The sequence below is a fragment of the Oncorhynchus mykiss genome, chromosome 8, assembly GCF_013265735.2.
Source record: "Oncorhynchus mykiss isolate Arlee chromosome 8, USDA_OmykA_1.1, whole genome shotgun sequence".
Taxonomy (NCBI): Eukaryota; Metazoa; Chordata; class Actinopteri; order Salmoniformes; family Salmonidae; genus Oncorhynchus; species Oncorhynchus mykiss.
Window position 1 is genome coordinate 57,158,584 of NC_048572.1, and position 25,338 is coordinate 57,183,921.

General features: G+C 45.2%; 1 protein-coding gene across 2 annotated transcripts; it reads right to left on the reverse strand.

Moving 5' to 3' along the window:
* Nucleotides 1-17,287: 17,287 nt before the first annotated feature.
* Nucleotides 17,288-21,845, reverse strand: LOC110530210 (zona pellucida sperm-binding protein 3). Of its 2 annotated transcripts, none has more exons than XM_021613092.2 (11): nt 21,359-21,845; nt 21,167-21,282; nt 20,974-21,077; nt 19,991-20,168; nt 19,695-19,812; nt 19,465-19,550; nt 19,145-19,341; nt 18,811-18,987; nt 18,119-18,253; nt 17,916-18,044; nt 17,288-17,553 (listed from the first exon to the last, which is right to left on the reverse strand). In XM_021613092.2, exons 1-10 carry the CDS (start codon nt 21,779-21,781, stop codon nt 17,920-17,922), a joined length of 1,659 nt encoding a protein of 552 aa, XP_021468767.1. In that variant the 5' UTR covers nt 21,782-21,845; the 3' UTR covers nt 17,288-17,553; nt 17,916-17,919. The 2 variants fall into 2 exon arrangements, with proteins under 2 accessions (XP_021468767.1, XP_021468768.1); XM_021613093.2 differs by having other exon boundaries at nt 17,289-17,567.
* Between the last annotated feature and the right edge of the window lie 3,493 nt (nt 21,846-25,338).

The window sequence follows — 25,338 nt, forward strand, 5'->3', positions numbered from 1 at the left end:
ATGCGTCGCGGAAGTTAGAGTAACAATGATCCAAGGTCTTTCCACCCCTGGTTGCGCAATCGATATGCTGATAAAATTTAGGGAGTCTTGTTTTCAGATTAGCCTTGTTAAAATCCCCAGCTACAATGAATGCAGCCTCCGGATGAATGGTTTCCAGTTTGCAAAGAGTTAAATAAAGTTTGTTCAGAGCCATCGATGTGTCTGCTTGGGGGGGATATATACGGCTGTGATTATAATCGAAGAGAATTCTCTTGGTAGATAATGCGGTCTACATTTGATTGTGAGGAATTCTAAAATCAGGTGAACAGAAGGATTTGAGTTCCTGTATGTTTCTTTCATCGCACCATGTCGCGTTAGTCATAAGGCATACGCCCCCGCCCCTCTTCTTACCAGAAAGATGTTTGTTTCTGTCTGCGCGATGCGTGGAGAAACCCGTTGGCTGCACCGCTTCGGATAGAGTCTCTCCAGTGAGCCACGTTTCCGTGAAGCAAAGAACGTTACAGTCTCTGATGTCCCTCTGGAATGCTACCCTTGCTCGGATTTCATCAACCTTGTTGTCAAGAGACTAGACATTGGCAAGAAGAATGCTAGGGAGTGGTGCACGGTGTGCCCGTCTCCGGAGTCTGACCAGAAGACCGCCTCGTTTCCCTCTTTTTCGGAGTTGTTTTTTTTTTTGGGTCGCTGCATGGAATCCACTCCGTTGTCCTGTTTGTAACGCAGAACACAGGATCCGCGTCGCGAAAAACATATTCTTGGTAGTACTGATGGTGAGTTGATGCTGATCTTATATTCAGTAGTTCTTCTCGACTGTATGTAATGAAACCTAAGATGACCTGGGGTACTAATGTAAGAAATAACACGTAAAAAAACAAAAAAAACTGCATAGTTTCCTAGGAACGCGAAGCGAGGCGGCCATCTCTGTCGGCGCCGGAAGTACACAGCCTGGAGGTGTGTTGGGTCATTGTCCTGTTGAAAAACAAATGATAGTGAGACTGAGCCCAAACCAGATGGGATGGCGTATCGCTGAAGAATGCTGTGGTAGCCATGCTGTTTAAGTGAATTCTAAATAAATCAGACAGTGTCACCAGCAAAGCACCCCCACACCATCTCACCACCTCCTCCATGCTTTACGGTGGGAAATACTCATGCAGAGATCATCCATTCACCCACACCACATCTCATAAAGACAGCAGTTGGAACCACAAATCTCCCATTTTAACTCCAGACAAAGGACACATTTCAAACAGTCTAATGTTCATTGTTTGGGGTTCTTGGCCCAAGCAAGTCTCATTATTATTGGTGTCCTTTAGTAGTGGTTTCTTTGCAGCAATTCGACCATGAATGGCTGATTCACACAGTCTCCTCTGAACAGTTGATGTTGAGATGTGTCTGTTACTTGAACTCTGTGAAGCATTTATTTGGGCTGCAATTTCTGAGGCTAGTAACTCTAACATGCTAACCAAACCGGACGTCCGCACATTGATTTTGTTCACCAGCACGAGAAGCGACCAGGACACGTAGGTTGAAATATCAAAATAAACTCAACCAATTATATTATTTTGGGGACAGGTCAAAAAGCATTAAACATGTATGTCAAATTAGCTAGCTAGCTTGCTGTTGCTAGCTAATTTGTCCTGGGATATAAACATTGGGTTGTTATTTTACCTGAAATGCACAAGGTCCACTGCTCCGACAATTAATCCACAGATAAAACATTATCAATCAATCAATCAAATTTATTTTATATAGCCCTTCGTACATCAGCTGATATCTCAAAGTGCTGTACAGAAACCCAGCCTAAAACCCCAAACAGCAAGCAATGCAGGTGAAGAAGCACGGTGGCTAGGAAAAACTCCCTAGAAAAGGCCAAAACCTAGGAAGAAACCTAGAGAGGAACCAGGCTATGTGGGGTGGCCAGTCCTCTTCTGGCTGTGCCGGGTGGAGATTATAACAAAACATGGTCAAGATGTTCAAATGTTCATAAATGACCAGCATGGTCGAATAATAATAAGGCAGAATAGTTGAAACTGGAGCAGCAGCACAGTCAGGTGGACTGGGGACAGCAAAGAGTCATCATGTCAGGTATTCCTGGGGCATGGTCCTAGGGCTCAGGTCCTCCGAGAGAGAGAAAGAAAGAGAGAATTAGAGAGAGCATATGTGGGATGGCCAGTCCTCTTCTGGCTGTGCCGGGTGGAGATTATAACAGAACATGGCCAAGATGTTCAAATGTTCATAAATGATCAGCATGGTTGAATAATAATAAGGCAGAACAGTTGAAACTGGAGCAGCAGCACAGCCAGGTGGACTGGGGACAGCAAGGAGTCATCATGTCAGGTAGTCCTGGGGCATGGTCCTAGGGCTCAGGTCCTCCGAGAGAGAGAAAGAGAGAAGGAGAGAATTAGAGAACGCACACTTAGATTCACACAGGACACCGAATAGGACAGGAGAAGTACTCCAGATATAACAAACTGACCCTAGCCCCCCGACACATAAACTACTGCAGCATAAATACTGGAGGCTGAGACAGGAGGGGTCAGGAGACACTGTGGCCCACTCCGAGGACACCCCCGGACAGGGCCAAACAGGAAGGATATAACCCCACCCACTTTGCCAAAGCACAGCCCCCACACCACTAGAGGGATATCTTCAACCACCAACATACCATCCTGAGACAAGGCTGAGTATAGCCCACAAAGACCTCCGCCACGGCACAACTTAAGGGGGGGGGGGGGGGGGGGGGGGGGGGGGGGGGGGGGGGGGCGCCAACCCAGACAGGATGACCACATCAGTGACTCAACCCACTCAGGTGACGCACCCCCTCCAGGGACGGCATGAGAGAGCCCCAGTAAAGCCAGTGACTCAGCCCCTGTAATAGGGTTAGAGGCAGAGAATCCCAGTGGAAAGAGGGGAACCGGCCAGGCAGAGACAGCAAGGGTGGTTCGTTGCTCCAGAGCCTTTCCGTTCACCCTCCCACTCCTGGGCCAGACTACACTCAATCATATGACCCACTGAAGAGATGAGTCTTCAGTAGAGACTTAAAGGTTGAGACCGAGTTTGCGTCTCTGACATGGGTAGGCAGACCGTTCCATAAAAATGGAGCTCTATAGGAGAAAGCCCTGCCTCCAGATGTTTGCTTAAAAATTCTAGGGACAATTAGGAGGCCTGCGTCTTGTGACCGTAGCGTACGTGTAGGTATGTACGGCAGGACCAAATCACAGAGATAGATAGGAGCAAGCCCATGTAATGCTTTGTAGGTTAGCAGTAAAACCTTGAAATCAGCCCTTGCTTTGACAGGAAGCCAGTGTAGAGAGGCTAGCACTGGAGTAATATGATCAAATTTTTTGGTTCTAGTCAGGATTCTAGCAGCCGTATTTAGCACTAACTGAAGTTTATTTAGTGCTTTATCCGGGTAGCCGGAGAGTAGAGCATTGCAGTAGTCTAACCTGGAAGTGACAAAAGCATGGATTAATTTTTCTGCATCATTTTTGGACAGAAAGTTCCTGATTTTTGCAATGTTACGTAGATGGAAAAAAGCTGTCCTTGAAATGGTCTTGATATGTTCTTCAAAAGAGAGATCAGGGTCCAGAGTAACGCCGAGGTCCTTCACAGTTTTATTTGAGACGACTGTACAACCATTAAGATTAATTGTCAGATTCAACAGAAGATCTCTTTGTTTCTTGGGACCTAGAACAAGCATCTCTGTTTTGTCCGAGTTTAAAAGTAGAAAGTTTGCAGCCATCCACTTCCTTATGTCTGAAACACATTCTTCTAGCAAGGGCAATTTTGGGGCTTCACCATGTTTAATTGAAATGTACAGCTGTGTGTCATCCGCATAGCAGTGAAAGTTAACATTATGTTTTCGAATAACATCCCCAAGAGGTAAAATATATAGTGAAAACAATAGTGGTCCTAAAACGGAACCTTGAGGAACACCGAAATTTACAGTTGATTTGTCAGAGGACAGACCATTCACAGAGACAAACTGATATCTTTCCGACAGATAAGATCTAAACCAGGCCAGAACTTGTCCGTGTAGACCAATTTGGGTTTCCAATCTCTCCAAAAGAATGTGGTGATCGATGGTATCAAAAGCAGCACTAAGGTCTAGGAGCACGAGGACAGATGCAGAGCCTCGGTCCGATGCCATTAAAATGTCATTTACCACCTTCACAAGTGCCGTCTCAGTGCTATGATGGGGTCTAAAACCAGACTGAAGCATTTCGTATACATTGTTTGTCTTCAGGAAGGCAGTGAGTTGTTGCGCAACAGCCTTTTCTAAAATTTTTGAGAGGAATGGAAGATTCGATATAGGCCGATAGTTTTTTATATTTTCTGGGTCAAGGTTTGGCTTTTTCAAGAGAGGCTTTATTACTGCCACTTTTAGTGAGTTTGGTACACATCCGGTGGATAGAGAGCCGTTTATTATGTTCAACATAGGAGGGCCAAGCACAGGAAGCAGCTCTTTCAGTAGTTTAGTTGGAATAGGGTCCAGTATGCAGCTTGAAGGTTTAGAGGCCATGATTATTTTCATCATTGTGTCAAGAGATATAGTACTAAAACACTTGAGTGTCTCTCTTGATCCTAGGTCCTGGCAGAGTTGTGCAGACTCAGGACAACTGAGCTTTGAAGGAATACGCAGATTTAAGGAAGAGTCCGTAATTTGCTTTCTAATAATCATAATCTTTTCCTCAAAGAAGTTCATGAATTTATCACTGCTAAAGTGAAAGTCATCCTCTCTTGGGGAATGCTGCTTTTTAGTTAGCTTTGCGACAGTATCAAAAAGGAATTTCGGATTGTTCTTATTTTCCTCAATTAAGTTAGAAAAATAGGATGATCGAGCAGCAGTAAGGGCTCTTCGGTACTGCACAGTACTGTCTTTCCAAGCTAGTCGGAAGACTTCCAGTTTGGTGTGTCGCCATTTCCGTTCCAATTTTCTGGAAGCTTGCTTCAGAGCTCGGGTATTTTCTGTGTACCAGGGAGCTAGTTTCTTATGAGAAATGTTTTTAGTTTTTAGGGGTGCAACTGCATCTAGGGTATTGCGCAAGGTTAAGTTGAGTTCCTCAGTTAGGTGGTTAACTGATTTTTGTCCTCTGGCGTCCTTGGGTAGACAGAGGGAATCTGGAAGGACATCAAGGAATCTTTGTGTTGTCTGTGAATTTATAGCACGACTTTTGATGATCCTTGGTTGGGGTCTGAGCAGATTATTTGTTGCAATTGCAAACGTAATAAAATGGTGGTCCGATAGTCCAGGATTATGAGGAAAAACATTAAGATCCACAACATTTATTCCATGGGACAAAACTAGGTCCAGCGTATGACTGTGACAGTGAGTGGGTCCAGAGACATGTTGGACAAAACCCACTGAGTCGATGATGGCTCCGAAAGCCTTTTGGAGTGGGTCTGTGGACTTTTCCATGTGAATATTAAAGTCACCAAAGATTAGAATATTATCCGCTATGACTACAAGGTCCGATAGGAATTCAGGGAACTCAGTGAGGAACTCTGTACATGGCCCAGGAGGCCTGTAAACAGTAGCTATAAAAAGTGATTGAGTAGGCTGCATAGATTTCATGACTAGAAGCTCAAAAGACGAAAACGTCATTTTTTTTTTTGTAAATTGAAATTTGCTATCGTAAATGTTAGCAACACCTCCGCCTTTGCGGGATGCACGGGGGATATGGTCACTAGTGTAGCCAGGAGGTGAGGCCTCATTTAACACAGTAAATTCATCAGGCTTAAGCCATGTTTCAGTCAGGCCAATCACATCAAGATTATGATCAGTGATTAGTTCATTGACTATAATTGCCTTTGAAGTAAGGGATCTAACATTAAGTAGCCCTATTTTGAGATGTGAGGTATCATGATCTCTTTCAATAATGACAGGAATGGAGGTGGTCTTTATCCTAGTGAGATTGCTAAAGCGAACACCGCCATGTTTAGTTTTGCCCAACCTAGGTCGAGGCACAGACACGGTCTCAATGGTGATAGCTGAGCTGACTACACTGACTGTGCTAGTGGCAGACTCCACTATGCTGGCAGGCTGGCTAACAGCCTGCTGCCTGGCCTGCACCCTATTTCATTGTGGAGCTAGAGGAGTTAGAGCCCTGTCTATGTTGGTAGATAAAATGAGAGCACCCCTCCAGCTAGGATGGAGTCCGTCACTCCTCAGCAGGTCAGGCTTGGTCCTGTTTGTGGGTGAGTCCCAGAAAGAGGGCCAATTATCTACAAATTCTATCTTTTGGGAGGGGCAGAAAACAGTTTTCAACCAGCGATTGAGTTGTGAGACTCTGCTGTAAAGCTCATCACTCCCCCTAACTGGGAGGGGGCCAGAGACAATTACTCGATGCCGACACATCTTTCTAGCTGATTTACACGCAGAAGCTATGTTGCGCTTGGTGATCTCTGACTGTTTCATCCTAACATCGTTGGTGCCGACGTGGATAACAATATCTCTATACTCTCTACACTCGCCAGTTTTAGCTTTAGCCAGCACCATCTTCAGATTAGCCTTAACGTCGGTAGCCCTGCCCCCCGGTAAACAGTGTATGATCACTGGATGATTCTCAAGTCTAATACTGCGGGTAATGGAGTCGCCAATGACTAGAGTTTTCAATTTGTCAGAGCTAATGGTGGGAAGCTTCGGCGTCTCAGACCCCGTAACGGGAGGAGTAGAGACCAGAGAAGACTCGGCCTCTGACTCCGACCCGCTGCTTAATGGGGAAAACCGGTTGAAAGTTTCTGTCGGCTGAATGAGCGACACCGGTTGAGCGTTCCTACAGCATTTCCTTCCAGAAACCGTGAGAAAGTTGTCCGGCTGCGGGGACTGTGCCAGGGGATTTATACTAGTATCTGTACTTACTGGTGGCACAGACGCTGTTTCATCCTTTCCTACACTGAAATTACCCTTGCCTAGCGATTGCGTCTGAAGCTGGGCTTGTAGCACAGCTATCCTCGCCGTAAGGCGAGTACAGCGACTGCAATTAGAAGGCATCATGTTAATGTTACTACTTAGCTTCGGCTGTTGGAGGTCCTGACGAACCGTGTCCAGATAAAGCGTCCGGAGTGAAAAAGTTGAGTAGGAAAAAACAAAAATATAAACGGTAATTAAAAAGTAAAAACCGTAAATTTGTCAGGTAGCAAAACAGGTTGGCAACAAAACGCACAGCAACTCAAAAACAAGTCTGCAAGTCGTGACCGGAAATGACGAAATGACACACCACACTATAGTACACTACACACACAGGTTGAGGCCGGGTGCTGCCGGACAACTTTCTCACTGCATTCATTTCTCATCTCTCCTCCTTCCTTCAGGCTTATTTGTCTTTGGACTTTACATGACGGTTGGCAACCAACTTTACAGCATTACTACAACCGACTGGAGTGTGGACCTCCAGTTAATCTTTCAAATCACCCATGTAGGTATATGGTATATGTTCCTAAAAACCAATGAGGTAACGTTGAGCGTACCTTGTCACAACACAACTGATTGGCTCAAATGCATTAAGGAAAGAAATTCCACAAATTAACAAGTCACACCTGTTAATTGAAATGCATTCCAGGTGACTCATGAAGCTGGTTGAGTGAATTCCAAGAGTGTGTCATCAAGGCGAAAGGTGGCTATTTGAAGAATCTCAAATATAAAATTTTGATTTGTTTAACACTTTTTTGGTTACTACATGATTCCATGTGTTATTTCATAGTTTTGATGTCTTCACTATTATTCCACAATGTAGAAAAATAGTAAAAATAAAGAAAAACCCTTGAATGAGCAGGTGTTCTAAAACTTTTGACCGGTAGTGTATGTGATCATCTGATCATGATATTTTGCTCTTTCACATGGATTGGTGATTATCGAGTCCGGGCGTGTTGGGAAGATTTTTCAAATACTGAGGAACTATCATTCTCAATGGATGTTTAAAAAACATACTTCGTTGACTTGTGTGAGGCAAAGTAAAAATTAGCGGTGTACGTGGTGAGTAAATACAATCAGAAATCAGACTGCCAAGATGGCACTTACCAACAAATTAATGCATTCTTGAGAGAGACACACCATATCTTCGTCACATCCCCCTCCCCTTCTAATTGATGCAACATTTTCAATTATACTCAAGACATTATCCTCACACATATTTTAGACGCTTTTCACTGACCGCCGAAACTCAATCAGCTAGACATATTGCTATGCGCACTACCCAACTCGCGAGTTTCCCCAAACACAATAGTGATGTGAAATAATTCACAGGAACATCAAACATTTTTAGGAAGCTAATGATTTTCTGTGGCTAAATCATGCTCCCTCGTGAAGTAGTGCGTATTTTGAACGATTTTATTTAGACCGAAGTAATTATATAATTTTGGCGAAACATCAATTTACTTTAGTGCACCGTGCACTCGCCAACTTTTATGTCCAATTCGCAGTAGGCTGAAACCAGAGATCTGTATATAATGACGAGATGCTCATACCTCCGCCCTAACAATGGGACTCTCTGTCCCAAAGGCAGGAAGGCAGGTTTAGGACTGCATATTATTCCCATATAATCACATTTTATTTGTCACGTGTACCGAATACTTACAAGCTCTTAACCAACAATGCTTTGAGGTTTTAAGAATAATAAGTGTTAAGTAAAAAAATAAAAAAAACTTTAAAAAAAAACATTTAACAAAGAATTAATCAGCAGCAGTAAAATAGCATTAGCGAGGCTATATACAAGGGGTACCGATACAGAGTCAATGTGCGGGGCACCGGTTAGTCGAGGTAATTGAGGTAATATGTACATGTAGAGTTAAAGTGACTATGCATAGATAAATAACAGACAGTAGCAGCAGCGTAAAAGAGGGGTCTGAGTAGCCCTTTAATTAGCTGTTCAGGAGTCTTATGACTTTGGGGTAGAAGCTGTTAAGAAGCCTTTTGGACCTAGACTTGGCACTCCGGTATTGCTTGCCGTGCGGTACTAGAGAGAACAGTCTATGACTAGGCTGACTGGAGTCTGACAATTTTTAGGGCCTTCCTCTGACACCTGGTATAGAGGTTCTGGATGGCAGGAAGCTTGGCCGGAAGCTGGGTCGTACGCACTATCCTCTGTAGTGCCTTACATTTGGAGGCCATACTAGGCAGTGATGCAACCAGTCCGGATGCTCTCGATGGTGCAGCTGTAGAACCTTTTGAGGATCTGAGGACCCATGCCGAATCTTTTCAGTCTCCTGAGGGGGAATAGGTTTTGTCGTGCCCACTTCATGACTGTCTTGGTGCATTTGGACCATGATCGTTTTTTGGTGACGTGGACACCAAGGAACTTGAAGCTCTCAACCTGCTCCACTACAGCCCCGTCAATGAGAATGGGGGCGTGCTTGGTCCTCCCTTTCCTGTAGTTCACAATCATATCCAGTTTCAACTGTTCTGCCTGCGGCTATGGAACCCTGACCTGTTCACCGGACATGCTACCTGTCCCAGACCTGCTGTTTTCAACTCTCTAGAGACAGCAGGAGCAGTAGAGATACTCTTAATGATCGGCTATGAAAAGCCAACTGACATTTACTCCTGAGGTGCTGACTTGCTGCATCCTCGACAACTACTGTGATTATTATTATTTGACCATGCTGGTCATTTATGAACATTTGAACATCTTGGCCATGTTCTGTTATAATCTCCACCCGGCACAGCCAGAAGAGGACTGGCCATCCCTCATAGCCTGGTTCCTCTCTAGGTTTCTTCCTAGGTTTTGGCCTTTCTAGGGAGTTTTTCCTAGCCACCGTGCTTCTACACCTGCATTGCTTGCTGTTTGGTGTTTTAGGCTGAGCTTCTGTATAGCACTTTGAGATATCAGCTGATGTAAGAAGGGCTATATAAAAAAAATGATTTGATTTGTGTTGATCATGTTGAGGGAGAGGTTGTTGTCCTGGAACCACACGGCCAGGTCTCTGACCTCCTCCCTATAGGCTGTCTCGTCGGTGATCAGGCCTACCACTGTTGTGTCATCGGCAAACTTGATGATAGTGTTGGAGTCGTGCTTGGCCATGCAGTCATGGGTGAAAAGGGAGGACAGGAGGGGACTGAGCACGTACCCCTTAGGGGCCCCTGTGTTGAGGATCAATGTGGCAGATGTTACCAACCCTTACCACCTGGGGGTGGCCCGTCAGGAAGTCCAGGATCCAGTTGCAGAGGGAGGTGTTTTGTTCAAGGGTCCTTAGCTTAGTGATGAGCTTTGAGGGCACTATGGTGTTGAACACTGAGCTGTAGTCAATGAATAGCATTCTCACATAGGTGTTCCTTTTGTCCAGGTGTGAAAGGGCAGTGTGGAGTGCAATAGAGATCGCATCTGTGGATCTGTTGTGGCGTTATGCAAATTGGAGTGGGATAATGGTGTGGATGTGAGCCATGACAAATCTTTCAATGCACTTCATGGCTACAGATGTGAATGCTGCTGGTCGGTAGTCATTTAGACAGGTTACCTTTGTGTTCTTGAGCACAGGGAATATGGTGGTCTGCTTGAAACATGTTGGTATTACAGACTCAGTCAGGGACATGTTGAAAATGTCAGTGAAGACACTTGCCAGTTGGTCAGCGCATGCTCGGAGTACACGTCCTGGTAATCCATCTGGCCCTGTGGCCTTGTGAATGTTGACCTGTTCAAAGGTCTTACTCACATCGGCTGCAGAGAGCGTGATCACACAGTCGTCCGGAACAGCTGATGCTCTCATGCATGGTTCAGTGTTACTTGCCTCGAAGCGAACATAGAAGTAATTTAGCTCATCTGGTAGTCTCACTGGGTAGCTTCCCTTTGTAGTCTGTAATAGTGTGCAAGCCCTGCCACATCCAACGAGCGTCAGAGCCGGTGTAGTACGATTCAATCTTAGTATTGTATTGACGCAATGCCTGTTTGATGGTTCGTCAGAGGGCATAGCGGGATTTCTTGTAAGCTTCCGGGTTAGTCCCACTCTTTGAAAGTGGAAGCTCTACCCTTTAGCTCAGTGCTCAGTATTTTACCTTTATTTAACCAGGTAGGCTAGTTGAGAACAAGTTCTCATTTGCAACTGCGACCTGGCCAAGATAAAGCAAAGCAGTTCAACACATACAACACATATGCTGTCGAACCATTCAGTACGCCCCCTACGGTTCAATACACACATTCCTGTCATTTTCCTAAACTTGCTTATTGCGCTGCAGACTACACGCACGTTGTACATTCAGATCCACAGAACCAGACATGCAGCTTGTGACCAGGCTTGGCAGGCAACAACTTGGGGACCCAAGCCATTAAGGGACTCCTGAGGGCTGACAAACTTTACCTCACAGCAATGCCTCAATATGTGGCAACCGCAGAGATCTCAACCCCCTTCCCTTAAACAACCAATGGACGATTTGCAATGACATCTCAGTAGGAAACCTCCCTAAAGGGGCCCCATGAAGAGAGGGGAACTAAAAACAAATATTCTCTCAGCTCCAACTTGACAATGGCAAGCGCTAGCGAGGCAGAGAAGCAAATTTGAGGAGGCACCATTGTCTTTCAAATCCACTGTGCGGGAACATTTTGGATTCAGCATTCAATACAATGACGAGGGTAAGAAGACCTTAAACAACAAAGTACAGTCTGCAAGCATTTCTTTGTCACTGTCGGCTACTCAAGTGGAAACACTTATAACATGTAATTTACATAACCCGGCCGTATCCCTTGCAGGTGGAGTTGGAGCAAGGAGAGTCCACTTGTTAGCGAAAACACAAATCTTTCGCTGCTGCCTTCCTACAACAAATTCAGAAAAACAAAGAAATAACTAAAGCAGTGGGAGTATTCATAGCCAAAGATTTGCAGCCCTATTCGGTGGTTACTGACTCGGGATTTGTCACCTGATGAAAAACATTGAACCGGGTTACAAAGTCCCCTTCCGCACACATTTCAGCAGCAAAGTAATTCCTAAACTTCATGAAACATCAGATAGGGTGTCTGTCAATTCGTATCCAATTTCTATCTAGCTCTCTCCACTGATAGTTAGACCTCCAGAGCAACTCAAAGCTACCTCACTGTGACAGTTCACTATGTACTGGTTTGGGAGAGCTACGTGTTGCAAACTTGTCCCCTGTATGAGAGTCACACAAGCGCACACTTTTCTTAAAAATAAAGATTTTGAAACCGTACCGTTACCCACAAAGCGTGATACATAGCAAACCATGGGCCCACTGTACCCTTGCATCCCTAGTACGTACTGTCGCGTACTCCTCAATGTCATCAGATGAATCCCGGAACATATTCCAGTCTGTGCTAGCAAAACTGTCCTGTAGTGTAGCATCTGACCACTTCCTTGGGGGTGCTGAAGATGATGGCGAGTGCAGACGAGATTTCAGCTTGCTCCGAGTAACCTTACATTTAAGTACGTTTGAAAGGGATAAAAGTTAACAGAACTTGGCTTATAGTAAACACAATAGAGAACAGCACTCAGTTGACTGCTAATTTGATCTGAAACTTTGAGAAATGGAAGAAAACAATGTGCCAAAGAGCAATGGGAGGAGACGGCAGTTGCTAGCTGAGCACTCATACATTGGAGAAAAACTGCCACTTGACTCCTCGGGAGAAGACATGGAGGATTCTGGACATTCGGTTGATTCTGAAAATCCAGTCAATAGTCCTGCACCCAAAAAGACACAGAAAGAATAGTCTTTGCGCAAACTACAGGTCAACATAATCAATACTGTCTCTGCAAAGATAAACGAAAGAGCCGATGGTCTGGAGAAAATGATACGCGAAAACACATCAAAAATTGTTGACCTTGAGACCTCTCTGAATCATGCACACAAGAGTATCGAAGAACTTAAAACTTTCAAACATTGCTACTTCTGAGAAATGTATTGCACAGGAGAAGACCATCACAGACATGCAAGAGCACTTATCGGAAGCAGAGCGGTACCGGAGAAGGTGGGGGCTAAGGCTTTACAGTGTCCCCGAGGACCAGGATGAGAATGTGAAGCGCTTTGTAAGAGACATCTGGCACCGAACTTCCCCAATGGATATGGCTGTGGATGTCGCTCAGTATTGGGAAGAAACAAGATGCCATCGTCAGCCGCTAGATCATCATCCAGTTTGCTTTTCGCACAGCGAGAGATGCAGTTTGGAACCAAGCAAAGGAAAGCGCCTTTCTGAAAGAGAAAATGTAGATTCGGTAAGGACTTGACTGCAGTAGACAAGGCAACAAAGCCAAATTGTGGCCTTTTGTACAACCGGCCTGAAATCAAGGAAAGGGTGGATACTTGTAACGCTTGTTGTTTGAAGGATCGGACCAAGGTGCAGCGTGGAAAGCGTTCATCATATTTATTAAAGTGAACCAGCAACAAAACAAAATAAAGAGTAACAAAATGAAACGTCCAGCTTTGTAGGGCTCAAAAGCAACAATACAAAATCAAGATCCCACAAACAACAGCTGAGAAAAGGCTGCCTAAACATGATCCCCAATTAGACAACGAAAAACAGCTGCCTCTGATTGGGAACCATACCAGGCCAACATTGTATATTTCTAACTAGAGTATCCACCCTAGTCACACCCTGACCTAACCAAAATAAAGAATAAAAATGCTCTCTAAGGTCAGGGCGTGACAGTACCCCCCCCCCCTCCCTTCGGCCGCAAAACCTGACTCTATGGGGGAGGGTCCGGTTGGGCATCTAGCCTTGGTGGCGGCTCCGGTTCGGGATGTAGACCCCGCTCCGCTCGTGGATCCCTCCGCTTCCGTGGAACCGGGCCGCGGATCGTCGCCGGGTACTACGGGCCGCGGATCGTCGCCGGGGACTACGGGCCGCGGATCGTCGCCGGGGACTCCGTGCACGGAGCAGGCACAGGACGTACCAGGTTGGAGACATGCACAGGAGGCCGGGTGCGTGGAGCTGGCACAGGATATACTGGACCGTGGAGGCACACTGGAGGAGCGTAGAGCCAGATATAGCCCTTGGTTCCCTCCAGAACCGACTGCCCTCGACCAGCACAAAAACATCCTGTGGCAGACTGCAATAGCATCGAATAGTCCCCGCGATATGCAACTGTTCAGGGAAGTCAGGAACCAATACACACAGTCAGTCAGGAAAGCAAAGGCCAGCTTTTTCAAGCAGAAATTTGCATCCTGTAGCTCTAACTCCAAAAAGTTCTGTGACACTGAAAAGTCCATGGAGAACAAGAGCACCTCCTCCCAGCTGCCCACTGCACTGAGGCTAGGTAACGCAGTCACCACTGATAAATCCATGATAATCGAAAACAAGCATTTTTCAACAAGCATTTCTCAACGTCTGGCCATGCCTTCCTCCTGGCTACTCCAACCTCGGCCAACAGCCCCCCTCCCCTCGCAACCCCTATTACCAGCCTGTTCAACCTCTCATATCATCTGAGATCCCCAAGGATTGGAAAGCTGCCGCAGTCATCCCCCTCTTCAAAGGGGGAGACACCCTGGACCCAAACTGCTACAGACCTATATCCATCCTGCCCTGCCAAAAGTCTTCGACAGCCTAGTCAACAAACAGATCACTGACCATCTCGAATCCCACCGTACCTTCTCCGCTGTGCAATCTGGTTTCCGAGCCGGTCACGGGTGCACCTCAGCCACGCTCAAGGTACTAAACGATATCATAACCGCCATTGATAAAAGGCAGTACTGTGCAGCCGTCTTCATCGACCTGGCCAAGGCTTTCGACTCTGTCAATCACCATATTCTTATCGGCAGACTCAGTAGCCTCGGTTTTTCTAATGACTGCCTTGCTTGGATCACCAACTACTTTGCAGACAGAGTTCAGTGTGTCAAGTCGGAGGGCATGCTGTCCGGTCCTCTGGCAGTCTCTATGGGGGTGCCACAGGGTTCAATTCTTGGGCCGACTCTTTTCTCTGTATATATCAATGATGTTGCTCTTGCTGCGGGCGATTCCCTGATCCACCTCTACGCAGACGACACCATTCTGTATACTTCTGGCTCTTCCTTGGACACTGTGCTATCTAACCTCCAAACAGGCTTCAATGCCATACAACACTCCTTCCGTGGCCTCCAACTGCTCTTAAAACGCTAGTAAAACCAAATGCATGCTTTTCAACCGTTCACTGCCTGCATCCGCATGCCCGACTAGCATCACCACCCTGGATGGTTCCGACCTAGAATATGTGGGCATCTATAAGTACCTAGGTGTCTGGCTAGACTGTAAACTCTCCTTCCAGACTCATATCAAACATCTCCAATCTAAAATCAAATCTAGAGTCAGCTTTCTATTCCGCAAAACAAAGCCTCCTTCACTCACGCCGCCAAACTTACCCTAGTAAAACTGACTATCCTACCGATCCTCGACTTCGGCGATGTCATCTACAAAACAGCTTCCAATACTCTACTCAGCAAACTGGATGCAGTTTATCACAGTGCCATCCGTTTTGTTACGAAACACCTTATACCACCCACCACTGCGACCTGTATGCTCTAGTCTGCTGGCCCTCGCTACATATTCGTCGCCAGACCCACTGGCTCCAGGTCATCTACAATTCCATGCTAGGTAAAGCTCCGCCTTATCTCAGTTCACTGGTCACGATGGCAACACCCACCCGTAGCACGCGCTCCAGCAGGTGTATCTCATTGATCATCCCTAAAGCCAACACCTCATTTGGCCGCCTTTCCTTCCAGTTCTCTGCTGCCTGTGACTGGAACGAATTGCAAAAAAAAAAAAGTTTAAAAAAATAAAAATTATTCGCTGGAGTTGGACACTTATCTCCCTCACCAACTTTAGACACCTGCTATCTGAGCAGCTAACCGCTGCAGCTGTACATAGTCCATCGGTAAAAAGCCCACCCAATTTACCTACCTCATCCCCATACTGTTTTTATTTACTTTTCTGCTCTTTTGCACACCAGTATCTCTACCTGCACATGACCATCTGATCATTTATCACTCGTGTTACTCTGCTAAATTGTAATTATTTGCCTACCTCATGCCTTTTGCACAGAATGTATATAGACTTTTTTTTTTTCCTACTGTGTTATTGACTTGTTTACTCCATGTGTGTTGTCTGTTCACACTGCTATGCTTTCTTAGCCAGGTCGCAGTTGTAAAAGAGAACTTGTTCAACTTGCCTACCTGGTTAAATAAAGGTGAAATAAAATACAAGTTAAGACTTAATACATATATGAAGTAACTTTTTATAGAGGGTAGAGTTAAGATTAAATAGGATTTATTTTTACTTGAATGCCAGGGGGATACGAAACCTGAAGATAAATGTTTATATTTTTTATTTAAGGACTGCAGATCTTGTATTTGTTCAAAAAACACATTCATGCAAGGACTATAGTTATAGGAAAAATCAGTGGGATAATGGAACTTTTTTGGCCCAATTTTAGCACACTTTAAGGGAAATATTTGTTTACTCAAATGGACATTAGCTAGTAGTGGTCATCGACCACATGACAGATTGTGTAATGTATATGGAGGACTAGAACAGTATCCATATACATTTAACTTTCATACATTCACAAGTGCAAAACACCCAATTAAAACTTAACTTGTTAATCTACCCATCGTGTCTGATTTCAAAAAGGCTTCACAGCGAAAGCACACCATATTGTTAGGCCAGAGCCTAGTCACCAAAAAAAAACATTTTCTTGCCAAAGAGTCACAAAAAGCAGAAAGAGAACATTAATCACTAACCTTTGATATTCAGATGGCACTCATAGGGCTTCTTGTTACACAAGTTTTGTTCGATAAGGTTCATATTTATATCCAAAAATCAGTTGGCGCATTAATGTTGTGCTTCAAAAACGTCACCGAATTTGCAGAGAGCCACATTAATTTGCAGAAATTCTCATCATAAACTTTGATAAAAGATACAAGTGTTATGCACAGAATTAAAGACACTTCTCCTTAAGGAACAGGACCAGTTAGAAATGCCAGTGCCGATTTCTGGTTCCAGTCCGCCAGTGGAGGTTGAGGGAAGAATGGCAAACACTTAGAAACCATGGGTTTGATACCATTCCACTGCAGTTAACACAAGCCCGGTCTCCCCAATTAAGGGGCCACCAACCTCCTGTGCAGTCCACCCATTGCTCAGACCCTTCATAGCAAGCCCAATGTCTGAATGCCCTGTAGCTTACATGCTCAATCAGGAACCTCGGGACAGAGTCACATTAATCCAGGATGTGATGTCTGGCTACGCAAACACCAATACAGACCAAAGACTAAGCTAGGAAATGTCAGTTGGCAGCAACAGGCCCTCACTTTAACAAATGAAGGCAATATTTCAGATTACTCTAGCATGTAGTGCATAATGGTGAAGACAGAAAGTCAGTCTAAGTAGCATTAAATCATTTATTTTTCAAAGAGATTAACAGGCATCTCTTGAGATATTTTCTCAGTGTTGTGGTAGTCCAGTCACTGGTTGAGTTCGCCAGGAGCAGATGTGGTGCTTATGTCACTTTGTTGGAGGGTCATCCGCCTTGTGTGCTGGGACATCAGGACCGGCACCAACCTCAGTGAGTTGGTGTGCTGCTGCTTGGAGCAAGTCTATTAAGGGCCACCACGACAACAGCGCCTTCCAATTCTAGAAATTTGATAGTGGACTGGGAACATAACCCTTAATGAAACCACATCAAAAGCAGATATTTAAAAGTGATACTGGCAATTGCCATGTGCAGGTTGACATTTATTGAGACGGTATTGTCCTGGAGGCAGAACTGAGCGATTTCCACTAGATGTGCCAGATGGAAAGTCAAAATTGGCTACATTGTAACAATGTATGCTTTTAATTTAATGTTAGACATTAGGGTTGGCAGTGAGGTTAATGTTTAAAAATCATATTTTATTACCTTGTGGCTGTGCCAGCTAGTGAATATTCTGTGGAGCCATCCCAATAAGTGCTAACCTGCTTGCCATGTGCAGGTTATTTCCCTCTATAATAGCAGTACCATCATCCCATACATACCCTTTCAATAGGTTCCAATCTCATACTGATCCTCCTCTTCACCCAGACCCTCTTTCTCTGTGGTAACCTCAAGGTCTCCAATGGGCTCAGGTGTAGGAATCAACTCAGGGTCTGGAGTGGCCTCCAGCTCTGAGAACAGACTATTTAGCACAGAGCCTACATGCAATTATCATTCATTCAAAACAGTAACGTACTGTCATTACCTCTTTGGGCGATTAGTCCTTTCTGCCTGATGAAGCCATCATATGTTGCAGAGCTAACGAGACCGTGCTTGTTGTTGGGTCCGACCCTTGGGCCCAAGGGACTAGCCTCATTTTGGGATTGGGCGAAATAAGGTCCTGGAATTAAATGTAACAGATTAACACAGCCAGTGTTGGCAGAATTGCTAGCCTATAAGGATAGGAAAAGACAGGTGTCCGAAGTGGCACCCAATGACCTATATAGAGTGCACTACTTTTAACCAGTGCATCATGGTCTGGGCAATAGTCTAGACATCCTGGTTGCCTCCCACACATTTTAAAAGCTGGCTTTACACTTCTGTACATACTAGAACGCAAGTTTGGCATAGAGGAACTAAGTCTGCCTATGTCACTACCTTATCCGCTTGAATACATACAAAATAGCTAGCAAGATGGAGATTACTTATTTTTAATGAGTGGCTAGTTTGCCTCAACTACCTTCACTAAAACTACTGCAAAGGTATTCCCTGAAAAATTTGGTTTCAGATCATGACGTTCTGCCTCGTGATTTGTTGGGAGAAGTTGCCAAACGAGTCAGTCATTGAAACCAGACCCTAGTTAGTGCTGTTGCCTAGGGTTGGGTTCTCAAGACTACCTGTTCAAAGGTAGTGCACCTACATAAGGAATAAGATTATGCCATGTCAGAATCAAATTACCTCTCTTGAAGTCCATGCCACGCCAACGACTGCCAGGTGATACGGGCTTCCTGTCCCCTGTTGAGGCAGGGAAGCCAGGTATGTCGATACCTCCACTCGTCCGTGGAGATAGAGGTGTACTCTTCTGTTTACTTGGGAGGACCATCATGGGGCCCAAAGTAGTATCCTGGTCCCATACTAAAATGACACATTAATTAAACACATACATTTGCAGTCAAGACACTCAGTTAGTCTTCTCGAATATGGTTGAGATGGAAATTGAGGGAAGGTCCCGCCCCTGAAATGTGTTTTGAGAAGGTGTGATGGAATAGAGGGATTAAGATGTCAAATACACCTTTCTTGGCCTTCATCCCAATACTCCAATTGTCACCAGAGGCTGGGGGTTTGTTGCGGTAGACACGAGGTTCAAGTTGGCTACCACCTAGTCTTGGACTGAGGGGACGTTGTGCTGGAGCTTGATCAACCCCCTTCTGTCTACTCAGGCTTGGACAATGCCCACATAGCAAATCATTGTCATCAGCAGACCTCCATCTGAAATGTATGAAAGATCTACTCATGGACCAAGAACACATCACTTAAAAAAAAAAGCTATGGTTATTCCAGTAATAGGTCACAGCCCAGTAACAGTAGCTAAGGAAATGTGACTTCTCCCACCTGCCATCAATGAAGGAGCATGCCTTGTTGCTAGGCTCTGCATGGTCCATGACAGGGACTGCCACAAGGTGGCAGGTGATGTACAGCTGTGAAAAACAGGATAAGCAAAACAAAGATGCAGAATCACAGTAGCCTACATAATGTCTGAAAATTATGTTACTGTAGAATAATTTAACTACAGTACCCATAATGGCCTCGACAACATTGTTTTTATTAAATACCGCCCTCACCTCTGCCCTGTCCCCCTGGTGGAACCTAAAGGCATCAATGTGGAACCCGAGCTTGTTGTCCTGGGTTCTACGCATGAAACCAGAGCGGGAACCAGGCAGTTGGGAATCCATCAAGCACCTGGAGGGAGATAATATTAAAAAACATATTGGGGCATCTTCCTTAGTAACCAATTGAGAAGTCTCAAAGAAACCAGTTGACTACTTTAAAAATGGTGGAAGCCCTCAAATGGCATATTCCATCGTTCTCTACGGGCCAGCCGGAGAATAGTCGTTCTAAGGCATCCCCCCCTGCTTACCCATCACTCTCAATGAAGACATATCTGGGGACAGAGTTGCTATCAGGGTCCAGTGTGGCCACGCAGCTGCTAACAAAGACCCTGAGCCTGGTGTGGTGAGCAACCCTGACCGACGCCTCAATGTTGATGAGATCACCCAGGAAGTAAACTCCAGAACCCCGCTCATAGAGCCAGTCACCTGGAAAGGAAATGGCAGTAAAGAAAGGCCATACTGCAAGCGATGCGTTTTAAAGTTACGAACGTGAGTCGCTATTAAAGCTACCCCGGCCAGAACATATTGTCAATAGGCGCTCAACTAGTGAGCATCTAATAATGGGTTAAAATGAGGGCCATGTTTAGAAGGCAAGCTGTATAACGTTGCAGATAGAAGTGTCCCCAATAACAGTTGTCTGATGTGATCCCGTATTTTGCATGTCAGAGGGGCATATGTGCTACATAGTACATTTATATCTGCCTGCGGCTATGGAACCCTGACCTGTTCGCCAGACGTGCTACCTGTTCCAGACCTCCTGTTTTCAACTCTAGAGACAGCAGGAGCGGTAGAGATACTCTCAATGATCGGCCCTTGAAAAGCCAACTGACATTTACTCCTGAGGTGCTGACCTGTTGCACCCTCGACAACTACTGTGATTATTATTATTTGATCATGCATGAACATTTGAACATCGTTGCCATGTTCTGTTATAATCTCCACCCGGCACAGCTAGAAGAGGACTGGCCATCCCTCAGAGCCTTTCTAGGGAGTTTCCTAGCCACCGTGCTTCTACACCTACATTGCTTGCAGTTTTAGGCTGGGTTTCTGTACAGCACTTTGACATATCAGCTGATGTAAGAAGAAGAATAAATACATTTGATATCTTAACATTCAATTCACGGGTTTTACCAAGCTTCTGGGAGAGCGCCATTGTATCCTTTTGATTTATTATCTGAATGGTCAACAAAATTGGACCCTGCGAAATGCAGCCCAGGATTTATATACCCACTTGTCATAAGCTTCAATGAGAACTGCAGGGTGTCTTCAGCAGACACTGTGGCGGTGAAAGGGATCCAGGTCGGCTGGAGAGAAGAGCTGTCTAAACTGTACTTCCTGAAACAGAAAGTACAGACTGGTAAATACACCAATAGGTCAATGCAGGATTCCTATGACCGTCATACAACAGTATAGCCACAACTCACCTTTCATAATGACACTCAATTGGGATTACAGCACCAGCCATTCGAATAACACCATCTGGTGTGGTTCTGGGTATATATCTGAGGAGGTTTGCGTAGATCAATGAGTCTTCATTCAGCTGGGGAGTCACAAAACAGCATTTAAGAGAAGGTTCTCTCAAGAAGTCAACTACTGATTTAAAAAATATATATTACCATGTACTTGGTTCCACAGTCCGAAAGTGCTGCAAATATTCTGTACTCATCTCCGGCTGCTGAAGCTGTAGCCCTACACGGCTCTTGGTCTTGGTACTGTTCAACTCCAAGTCGCAGGTCCTCCACATCGATTAGATTACCGAGTTGAAACAGATCAGCCTTCACGACTATCTCCATGTAGTCTGAATGGCACGTCACAGCGACAGTTTCTACTGGAACTGGCCTTGAAACTGTTTGTTGGAGTGGAGGCTGTTTAAAGCGTGGATGATTGTCAAATTGCGGTGTTCGCCTTGGAAGTTGTTGCCATGTTTCAGTGCTATAAGTATATGACAAAGCAGGAGAGAGTAAGAAGTTTTCCACAACTAAAAACCAAACCAGTTGCTTGAACAATAACCTGAGCGTGTTTGCCATCATGAGTCCCATGCCAACAACTAATGTGACTCTGTAGGTTAGAGGACAGCGCGCCTCTGCTATGCTACAATTGATGAAACTGAGGTAGCTTTTATCAAACAACCAGGTTGCACACCTGGGCTGGATTACACCCTAATTTGGCCTTGCATCTGATTAGTCAAGATCTTTAATTGGCACACATGTTCAAATCAAATCACATTTTATTTCTCACATACACATGGTTAGCAGATGTTAATGTGAGTGTAGCGAAATGCTTGTGCTTCTGGTTCCGACAGTGCAGTAATATCTAACAAGTAATCTAACAGTTCCCCAACAACTACAACTAATACACACATCTAAAATGGGTGAATGAGAAAATTTACATATGCGGTTCCACAGTGAACAACGGCCAAGCTGCATAGGCAAGGTGAAATAGATGGTATAAAATACAGTACATAAATATGATATGAGTATTGTAAGATATGTAAACATTATTAAGTGGCATCATTTAAAGTGACTAATGATCCATTTGTTAACGTGGCCAGTGATTGGGTCTTCATGTAGGCAGCAGCCACTCTGAGTTAGTGACTGCTGTTTAGCAGTCTGATGGCCTTGAGATAGAAGCTGTTCTTCAGTCTCTCGGTCCCAGCTTCGATGCACCTGTACTGACCTCACCTTCTGGATGGTAGCGGTGTGAACAGGCAGTGGCTCGGGTGGCTGTTGTCTTTGATCATTTTTTTTTGCCTACCTGTGACATCGGGTGCTATAGATGTCATGGTGGGCAGGTAGTTTGCCCCCGGTGATGCGTTATGCAGACCGCACCACCCTCTGATAGAGCCTTGCGGTTGAGGGCAAGCAGTTGCTGTACCAGGCTGTGATACATCCTGACAGGAGGCTCTCGATTGTGGATCTGTAAAAGTCAGTCAGGGTTTTGGGTGACAAGCCACATTTCTTCAGCCTCCTGAGGTTGAAGAGGCGCTGTTGCACCTTCTTCACCACACTGTCTGTGTGGGTGGACCATTTCAGTTTGTCGTTGATGTGTATGCTGAGGAACGTTCCACTTTCTCCACTGGTGTCCCTTCGATGTAGGTGGTGGGGTGGGGGGGGCTCCTTCAGCTGTTTCCTGATGTCCATGATCATATTTTTTGACGTTGAGTGAGAAGTTGTTTTCCTGACACCACACTCCACACACTGTTCTAGCTGTGTCTGAATCCTGGCTTAGGAAGACCACCAAAAATTCTGAAATGTTCATCCCAAACGACAACATTTTCAGACAAGATAGAACTGCCAAAGGGGGCGGTGTTGAAATCTACTGCAAAGATAGCCTGCAGAGTTCTGTCCTACTATCCAGGTCTGTACCCAAACAATTTGAACTTCTACTTTTAAAAATCCACCTCTCTAAAAACAAGTCTCTCACCATTGCCGCCTGCTATAGACCACCCTCTGCCCCCAGCTGTGCTCTGGACACCATATGTGAACTGATTGCCCCCCATCTATTTTCAGAGCTCGTGCTGCTAGGCGACCTAAACTGGAACATGCTTAACACCCCAGCCATCCTACAATCTAAGCTTGATGCCCTCAATCTCACACAAATTACCAATGAACCTACCAGGTACCTCCCCAAAGCCTTAAACACGGGCACCCTCATAGATATCATCCTAACCAATTTGCCCTCTAAATACACCTCTGCTGTCTTCAACCAAGATCTCAGCGATCACTGCCTCATTGCCTGCATCCGTAATGGGTCAGCGGTCAAATGACCTCCACTCATCACTGTCAAACGCTCCCTGAAACACTTCAGCGAGCAGGCCTTTCTAATCGACCTGGCCGGGGTATCCTGGAAGGATATTGATCTCATCCCGTCAGTAGAGGATGCCTGGGTATTTTTTTTGAATGCTTTCCTAACCATCTTAAATAACCATGCCCCATTCAAGAAATTTAGAACCAGGAACAGATATAGGCCTTGGTTCTCCCCACACCTGACTGCCCTTAACCAACACAAAATGGCGTTCTGCATTAGCATCTAACAGCCCCCGTGATATGCAGCTGTTCAGGGAAGCTAGAAACCATTATACACCGGCAGTTAGAAAAGCCAAGGCTAGCTTTTTTAAGCAGAAATTTGCTTCCTGCAACACTAACTCAAAAAGTTCTGGGACACTGTAAAGTCCATGGAGAATAAGAACACCTCCTCCCAGCTGCCCACTGCACTGAAGATAGGAAACACTGTCACCACTGATAAATCCACCATAATTGAGAATTTCAATAAGCATTTTTCTATGGCTGGCCATGCTTTCCACCTGGCTACTCTTACCCCGGTCAACAGCACTGCACCCCCCACAGCAACTCGCCCAAGCCTTCCCCATTTCTCCTTCTCCCAAATCCAGTCAGCTGATGTTCTGAAATAGCTGCAAAATCTAGACCCCTACAAATCAGCCGGGCTAGACAATCTGGACCCTTTCTTTCTAAAATGATCTGCCGAAATTGTTGCCACCCATATTACTAGCCTGTTCAACCTCTCTTTCTGTCTGAGATTCCCAAAGATTGGAAAGCAGCTGCGGTCATCCCCCTCTTCAAAGGGGGGGACACTCTTGACTCAAGAGTGCTCAACTGCTACAGACCTATATCTATCCTACCCTGCCTTTCTAAGGTCTTCGAAAGCCAAGTCAACAAACAGATTACCGACCATTTCGAATCTCACCATACCTTCTCTGCTATGCAATCTGGTTTCAGAGCTGGTCATGGGTGCACCTCAGCCACGCTTAAGGTCCTAAACGATATCTTAACCGCCATCGATAAGAAACATTACTGTGCAGCCGTATTCATTGATCTGGCCAAGGCTTTCGACTCTGTCAATCACCACATCCTCATCGGCAGACTCGACAGCCTTGGTTTCTCAAATGATTGCCTCGCCTGGTTCACCAACTACTTCTCTGATAGAGTTCAGTGTGTCAAATCGGAGGGTCTGCTGTCCAGACCTCTGGCAGTCTCTATGGGGGTGCCACAGGGTTCAATTCTTGGACCGACTACCTTCTCTGTATACATCAATGATGTTGCTCTTGCTGCTGGTGAGTCTCTGATCCACCTCTACACAGACCACCCCATTCTGTATACTTCTGGCCCTTCTTTGGACACTGTGTTAACAACCCTCCAGACAAGCTTCAATGCCATACAACTCTCCTTCCGTGGCCTTCAATTGCTCTTAAATACAAGTAAAACTAAATGCGTGCTCTTCAACCGATCGCTGCCTGCACCTTCCCGCCTGTCCAACATCACTACTCTGGATGGCTCTGACTTAGAATACGTGGACAACTGCAAATACCTAGGTGTCTGGTTAGACTGTAAACTCTCCTTCCAGACCCACATCAAACATCTCCATTCCAAAGTTAAATCTAGAATTGGCTTCCTATTTCGCAACAAAGCATACTTCACTCATGCTGCCAAACATACCCTTGTAAAACTGACCATCTTACCAATCCTCGACTTCGGCGATGTCATTTACAAAATAGCCTCCAATACCCTACTCAACAAATTGGATGCAGTCTATCACAGTGCAATCTGTTTTGTCACCAAAGCCCCAAATACTACCCACC

What these genes read in the sequence shown, in the direction of transcription:
- LOC110530210 (XM_021613092.2), bottom strand. Translation starts at nt 21,781, where the DNA reads ATGGGACTCATGATGGCAAACACGCTCAGGTTATTGTTCAAGCAACTG. An exon ending in GTCTTCATTGAGAGTGATGG is followed by an intron (nt 19,813 to 19,990) that starts GTAAGCAGGGGG and finishes ATCTCCCTCCAG; the next exon opens with GTGCTTGATGGATTCCCAAC. An exon ending in TGGCATGGACTTCAAGAGAG is followed by an intron (nt 18,254 to 18,810) that starts GTAATTTGATTC and finishes ATTTAATTCCAG; the next exon opens with GACCTTATTTCGCCCAATCC.